The following is a 7,626-nucleotide window of genomic DNA, read 5'->3' on the forward strand; positions in this document are numbered from 1 at the left end:
GAGAGGCCGGCCGCGGCAGCAGGGCGGGGTGGGGGGTGTGTGTGTGTGTGTGGGTGAGGCGAGCACAGCCCCGCCGTGCACCCTGACAAGCGACAACATGGCGGCGGCCTCCGGACTACAAATCCCAGGGCCACCCACAAGGGCGGCCCCCCACGTGACAGGAAGGGGCGGTCCCGGCGTGGCGGGAAGGGGCGGGGGCGCGGCGCGTCCCTGTAGCAACGGCGGCGGGCGGCATGGCGAAGCAGTACGACATGGTGGAGTGCCCCTTCTGCGACGAGGTCTCCAAGTACGAGAAGCTCGCCAAGATCGGGCAGGGGACCTTCGGGTAAGCGTCTCTCCGGACCCCCGCCCGCCCCGCGCCCGGCCCCGGCCCTCCCCGGGCCTTATCTCACCGTCGGGCCTACGGCCCGGGCCTGCTCCGCCGCCCGCCTCAGGCCCGGCTGCCCCTCGCTCGGGCGGCCGTTCTTCGGTCGCCCCTCGGGTTCCTGGCAGCGAGTCCAGCCCCCGAGTCTTGTTTTTCCCGCCCTGAGGCCCTGCTCTGGCCCAGGCTCCGGCCGAGGAGAGTTATCCTGGAGACAGTCACAGCGGGAGCCTCCAGCTGTGCCCAAAACGTGTAACTGTGCCCAAAGCCTTCGTGGGGTTGTGGGAGCTCTGGGCTCTGGGTTGTTTTAGCCAGCCCTCAGGGTGTTTGGTGACGAGGGGACGCTGCTGAGCTGGGTAGTGCCTCAGGATGGAGCTGGCTGTGTGGTGCCCTAGTGTGTGGTGCCTTGTTTGGTCTTACCTCTTGTCGGGGGTGTCTGGCTCTTTTCCCTCCTTCCTTGTGCTGCTCATGGGTGTCTTTCCGTTTTTTACAGGGAGGTTTTCAAAGCCAAGCATCGCCAGACAGGCAAGAAAGTGGCGCTGAAGAAAGTGTTGATGGAAAATGAGAAGGAGGGGGTAAGTGTGGGAGCATGGCTGGGCTGTATTGGGAAAGGCCTGGGTTTGGGGGTGTCAGAGGTGAGACCTAATCTTTAGGACAGCAGAGATGTATTTTCACTCAGTTCTTTAATGGTATTTGCTGAGTGCCAGGTCTTGGGCCTGTGAGGGTGTCGCCTCTTTCCCTCTCCTGCTGATACTGTGATAATGTTGGGTATTGTGGTTGCCTTGCTGAGTTGTAGGGCCTGTTATCACCTTCTCAGCTGCAAATGCACAGGGCAGCAGTGTGGTGACTGGGCTGTGTGGGATGGCTGCTGGGATGTGGTGGCACTGCCCTTGCATTCCTCAGAAAACCCTGGGGGTGGAGTAAGGTGTGAAAGGCTCAGGGGTGTGCAGAGACACTGAGGAGGGAGTAACTGTGAATGGTGCAGGCAGCAGCTGGGGAGGCTGGTCTGCAGCTCAGGCTGAGCTCTACAGTTCTCACAGACTGGTGAGAAGAAGGGGGAGGGGTGTCTGTGTGCCTGTCTTTGCACCACCCAAATACTTCTGTCTCCTCTCAGAACCTCTCTCAGTATGGTGCTCTGATGTTTAGTACATTTTGACAATCCTGGCGTTGGTGTTGTGTTCTAAAGCTCTAATTGCCCTTCAGGGGCTTGTCCTGGTGCTGCCCAAGTAGGTCTCCTGCCAGGCTGCTGTGGTCACCTCTCTCCTGCTCTCTAGGCAGAGGTGGCCTTGCCTCCTGCACTCCTAATCCCTGTTCTCTCTTACTCCTTTCCAGTTCCCCATCACAGCCTTGCGAGAGATTAAAATCCTCCAGCTCCTCAAACACGAGAATGTGGTGAACCTCATCGAGATCTGCAGGACCAAAGGTAGCTTGCAGGGGGCTCTCTTGTGTTGGCTGCCAGGTTTTTCCCCTGCCTTCCTTCACTGCTGAGCAGGCTGGTGTTTTGTGCTGGGAGCAGGGTGTTCTAGCTATGTGCAGGCTTCTCTTCCTGCCTGTGCCTTGAGGTGATGGTACACTCATCTTGGGAAACAGTTTCTGAATGAGTTAGGATGTTGCTGCAGCCTGGAGAAAGCTGTTGTCAGTCCTGCTAGGATATACCTGTGAGTAGGTGAATCCTGCCCATGTGGGAAAACTGACAGGCTTTAAATAAACCAGTGCCAGAGAGACTTTGGAGCAGAGAGTTCTCAGCCCAGAGCTGCTCTCATGGCTGTGCACAGCCCGTTCCCTGTGGGGAGCTGGAGCCATCCCTCTCAGTTGGCTTATGGCAGTTGGTGGCAGCTCAGAGCTGATGACACAGCTCCAGCTGGAGGCTCTCTCCATGTCTCTTTCTGGGGGTGACAGTACCAGCTCGTGCTGTGAGGGCTGGGACTTCACATGGGGAGGTTCTGAGCCACGTTTCCACCTCACACAGTGTGCCTCTGCTGCGTGACCGGCGTGCTCAGTGCACCTGGCCTGGCTCTGTTTCCAGTGAAACTTACAAGCCTTTGCTAGCTTTTATATGTCATTCTCTGACGTGGTTTTGTACTGGAAATCCAGTTCTGAATACGACAGCTGATGTTAGACCTGCTGTTCTCTGGTCAGTCATTTCAGGTAAATAAAACCAAACCCAGCACGTAATCTGGTGATGGTGTTTTTAAAACAACTCCAGTCACTGAACTGGTAGAAATGCCTGGCCTGGGACTGGGAACTTGAAGTTACTCCAGTACAGCACTGTGTGTATGTTATTGTCTGAGTAGGAACAAGTAGAAACGCTGAGAATGAGTTAATCTTTAATTCACTGTGTGGTTAAAGGAGTGGTGAGGATTGGGTGTCTGCTGTACCCGGGGTAAATATTTTTGCAGAGCTGTCACTTGTTTGGGTTGGGGTTTGTTGGGGTTTTTTTTTCCTTTTTTCCATTCAGTTTTCACCCGAATTCACCTTGACCTCAATTCCCAGTAAAGCAGAAACGTGACATCTGTGTTTTACTGCTCTCAGACTGGAAGCTTTTCTCCTTTCACCTTGGAAAGGGGCCGTATCCACGTGAGGAACCCCAAAGCTCGCCTAGCAGGCACCCTCCTGGCTGGCACAGGGCTGCGCTTCCGCGGGGGCTGAGCTTAGCTGTTGTTTTCCGGTTGGAGCTGCTGATCAGCAGGTTTTGCTGATTACAGCTGATAAAAATCAGCCTTATTAATAACACTTTGTGTGCGTGCTCTAGGAACAAATCGATTGCTTCATCTGAGCTTTTCTGTGGCTGGTTTTAAATTGCGACGGGAGTTTTAAATCATTTTGATCCCAGATCAGCCCGTTCTCAGAGAAGCTCCTTGAGGTTGCAGCAGACCTCAAGTTGCAGTGTCACATGAGGCAGATTTTCTTTCTTTGTGCCCTTTTCCTGGGGCTGTCTGTGGGTGCCTCCTGCATCGCTGATGCAATCGTGATAGTGCTTGGCTGGCAGCTAGCGGTGTTTGTGCTCCTCAGGGAGGAAACCCCGCAGCCGTTAGGAGCACACAACAGCATAAAATGAAACTCTGAAAAGACTTTCATGCCCTTTCCTTGCCTGTCTGAGGCTGTTCACTGCTCTGATCCTCATCCCCTGTTGCTAGCTGAGTTGCCTCTGTGCCTCTTTACGCAGGATCTTGAGGCCTGCAGGGTGTCTCTGTGTTCCTGTGCTCTAAGGTTTTGCCTTGTGCTGGAGGTCAGGGGGAGCTGTGACAGGGTCGAGTCCCTTGCTGACAGTGCCTCCTTGCCTCTCCTCTAGCCTCTCCATACAATCGCTGCAAGGGTAGTATCTACCTTGTGTTTGACTTCTGTGAGCACGACCTGGCCGGCCTCCTCAGCAACGCCCACGTCAAGTTCACGCTCTCAGAGATCAAGAAAGTTATGCAGATGCTGCTGAATGGACTTTACTACATCCACAGGAACAAGGTAACGGGCCAGATCTGTGCTGAGGTCACCCTGCTGTCCATGGCCTTGGCAAGGAGCGTGTGTGTGTCTTAGCACAAGCTGGAGGGAAATCCCTTCCTTGTCCTCCACCTCTGGAGTCCGAGTGCTCTGCTGGCACCAGGCACCCAAGGAGAGTCATCTAATGGCTGAACCTTCTGCTGTCTGTCCTGTGCAGATCTTGCATCGAGACATGAAAGCAGCCAACGTCCTGATCACGCGGGACGGGGTCCTGAAGCTCGCGGACTTTGGGCTGGCTCGAGCCTTCAGCCTGGCTAAGAACAGCCAGCCCAACCGCTACACCAACCGGGTGGTGACCCTGTGGTATCGGCCGCCAGAGCTGCTCCTAGGTAGGGGGGGATGGGCTCTCCCAGCTTCTCTGCCCTTCTCCTTCCGTGACTAACACGGCATCTGCCTTTAGGGGAGCGGGACTATGGTCCCCCCATTGACCTCTGGGGCGGAGGCTGCATCATGGCAGAGATGTGGACCCGCAGCCCCATCATGCAAGGGAACACAGAGCAGCATCAGCTCACCCTCATCAGCCAGCTCTGCGGATCCATCACGCCGGAGGTGAGGGCGAGAGCGTGGGTGAGCTGTGGAGGGCAGGAGGAGGAGACCTCTGAAGTGGTGGTGTGGGAAGGGACTAGGATGGGGTGTTCCTGGGTCTTTTCCCTGCCTTGAGTGCTGGATGCTGTGCACTCCTGGCACTGGAATGTGCTTGCTGCTGATGGGAAGGGCTGGGAGGCTCCTGCAGTGCTGCTGGGAGCTGGGTGCATGTGGGGTGCTGCATGTCCCTCCCTGTTGTGTGTATACTGCTGCTGTCAGGTTACATCTGTTCAACCTCCTAAACATAAGGGTGAAGTTGGCCCTCCTGGATCCCCTTTGGGAGCGGTGACTTGCGTCCTTGTTTTTGAGTGTGGAGAGGATGCTGGCTGCTCCAAGTGTGAAAGAACAGAACATGATGTGTAGGAATCTGTTCTAGCCTGTGTTTGGGAGTTATCTCAGATAAACACCCTCTGAAATTCTGCTCAAGGAAGGGATTTTTGTTGTGTTGTGAGGGGGTTTGTCTCATGTGCTTTGTGCTGGTCACCTTGAAAATCCTCTTCAGTTCTGGCTTGTGATCTGTGGCATCAGCTTGGCCGCTGGGAGCTCTCGGCCCATTCTCAGCTCCTCCTTGTCCTCAGCTCCTCAGCTTGTCCTGCCCTCTTGTGGGGATGGAGCCGAGGGATCTTTTGTCCAGGGCTGCGATCTGGTTGGGGGGTGTGGTGCAGCTGCAAAGGCCTGATGCCTGTTCCAGCCCTTAGGTGTCACACCGAAGGGGCTTTCATTGTCTTTCCCAGATCAGGGCTGAGGTAGGTGCTGGGGGGATTGCAGCAGGCTTTGCTTTCGAGGGATGAAAGATACCATGTGCATCCAGGATGTTACTTAACAATAAGTCTTATCATTTTATCTTTCTGGATGTTGTAGCTGGCCTGAGCTGTGCTCTCTAGTAGCTGATTTGTGGGAGAACCAGAAATCCTGGGGAGCATCCTGCGTGCCATTCCCACACCAGGACTTTGTCATGACTTGTCCATGTGTCTTCAGGCTTTAGAGGGCTCTTTAGTCCCTCCTTCATGCTGTGGGAACACTCTCTGCTGGCTTGGAGGTTGTAAAATAGTATTGTTCTCTGGGCAGACCTCGCCCTGGTTTGCCTGAGGGGGTTAAGCCTCAAAAATGGCTTGTCCTCTCCGTAACTCTTTTCTTCCCAACCCTCCCTTCCTGCTCCTCCTCAGGTTTGGCCAAACGTGGATAAGTATGAGCTGTACCAGAAGCTGGATCTCCCCAAGGGCCAGAAGAGGAAGGTGAAGGATCGCCTGAAAGCCTACGTCAAAGACCCCTACGCGCTCGACCTCATCGACAAGCTGCTGGTGCTGGACCCCGCTCAGCGCATCGACAGCGACGACGCGCTGAACCACGACTTCTTCTGGTCAGACCCCATGCCCTCGGACCTCAAAAACATGCTGTCCACCCACAACCAGTCCATGTTCGAGTACCTGGCCCCACCACGCAGGAGAGGTGGGCACATGCCTCAGCAGCCAGCTAACCAGGGCAGGAACCCAGCCGCCACCAACCAAACTGAGTTTGACAGGGTGTTTTGAGCGGTGGGCTTCCCCAGCGGGGTCCTGGCTGGGCTACCCCTCGGGTTGTATTGAGTGGGGATGTCCCAGCGAGGTCTTGTTGTCTGGGAAAGGACTTTTCTTCCGAGGCAAAGTGCCTGCTGGCTTTAACCGAGCTCTGCTGTCTCCTCTCCTGGTGCAGCAGCTCAGCCGCCGCGGAGCTGCGTGACTGGGGAGGTGATGCCGACGAGCCCGGGGTTGTTTCTCTGCAGCTTTGGCACAGAGCCTGCATTCCCCCTGCAACAGTCTGTGTTGGTTACATTAATCTTGTGCATCAATCGTTATGGACCTGGTGATGTGGAAAAGTAGCTCTGTCAGTGCTGGGGCTCTTGGTAAATGGTGCTGTGACTGGGAGGACTGGGAGTAGCTGCCCTGGACCAAACTGGGCGCTGCTGGGAGGTGTCTCTGCTCACTCGGTTGGTTGTAGCTCCTGCACAATGTGTTCTTTGAACACTGAAGCGTTGGTGTAGGGCAATGTGGGTGCTTCTGCATTACATGGAGGTGTCCCAGGGAAGGCAGAGTCGCTCTAGACAGAATGACTAACTCTCACTGGAGTTTGGGCCCTACCCTGGAAAGGGGCTTACTGGGCAAACCAGAGGGGTGGCTGGTTGCTCCACACAGCCAGGATTTACAGTGGGAAACGCTGGTCTCTAACCGCACGCAGCATCATGCTTCCTTCCTGGCAAACTGCAATTAGGAGCCTGACACACCCAGCCTGCTGCGTGCTCTCTCTGTGGTGCTTTGCCTGTGGTGCTGGCTGTGGCTGCAGCGGGAGCTCGGATGGGGAAGGGGCTTGGAAGTGCTGGCCCCAGCCTGGGCTGAGACCTGCCATCAGCAGGGATTTCATGATGGCATGACAGTGCTGGGAGCAGGGCCACTCCTGAAAGATTTGCAGGTTCGCTTCTCTATCCCAGAGCTCTTTATACAAGTCTAGAGCAAGACCACTGCCTTCCCTGGGTGCAGTGACCAGCCTTCAGCCACACACTCTGTAGGGAGCCAGCGTTCCTTCACAGCCTGCTGCTGCCCAGCCGCTCGCTTGACCGCTTAGTCTTCCATGGCTGTCAGCTGCAGCTGGCTGCCTTCTCGGTGAGCCCTGCGGAGCCCAGGACTTTCAAACAAACAAAAAACGTGTAGGACCTGCTGTGGGCAGTGATAACCTGTGGCCTGCGATAGGTTGGTTGTCCGTTAACTAGACTAATGGCAAAAGCCACGTCGGTAGCATAAGGTCTCAGGGGAGGAAGCGGTGGGGAGCAGGGCCGCTCTCAGGACATAGGATGATAAAGGACATGTACAAGGTAAATCTCTCTTGGTGTGGGGCTCTGAAACAGTGTCGGGGCTCAGGGGTGGGGGGGGAGGGGGCTTGGTTTCTCTAGAAAAAACAGAGTTGGTTGTAAGCAATAAGCCAGTTGACTTCTGCCGGTTGTGAATAAACGATGCTGTCCCAAAGGGCTCGTTTTAACCTCGTCTCACGTTTTTGCCTGGATGGAGGAAGCATTGGGAGAGCTGTGACCCGGCTGGGGCTGGGGGCATGGCGGCTCCCAGGCTGGTGCTCCCTAGTGCGGGGGTCTGCTTGCCCCCTTCCTGGGAGGGTCACTGTTTGAGTGCTGCAGGAGCAGCCGGGCTGCGCTGCTGCAC

At 55.8% G+C, this 7,626-nt stretch overlaps 1 protein-coding gene across 1 annotated transcript; it reads left to right on the forward strand.

Moving 5' to 3' along the window:
• Positions 1-233: 233 nt before the first annotated feature.
• On the forward strand, positions 234-7,319 carry CDK9 (cyclin dependent kinase 9; the record flags this gene model as incomplete). The annotated part of the gene is made up of 7 exons (XM_084272638.1): positions 234-325; positions 855-936; positions 1,694-1,784; positions 3,654-3,820; positions 4,014-4,185; positions 4,257-4,405; positions 5,608-7,319. 7 exons carry the CDS (start codon positions 234-236, stop codon positions 5,971-5,973), a joined length of 1,119 nt encoding a protein of 372 aa, XP_084128764.1. The 3' UTR covers positions 5,974-7,319.
• Between the last annotated feature and the right edge of the window lie 307 nt (positions 7,320-7,626).

The sequence above is a fragment of the Gallinula chloropus genome (genome assembly GCF_964237585.1).
Source record: "Gallinula chloropus genome assembly, chromosome: 18".
In the NCBI taxonomy this organism is placed as follows: Eukaryota; Metazoa; Chordata; class Aves; order Gruiformes; family Rallidae; genus Gallinula; species Gallinula chloropus.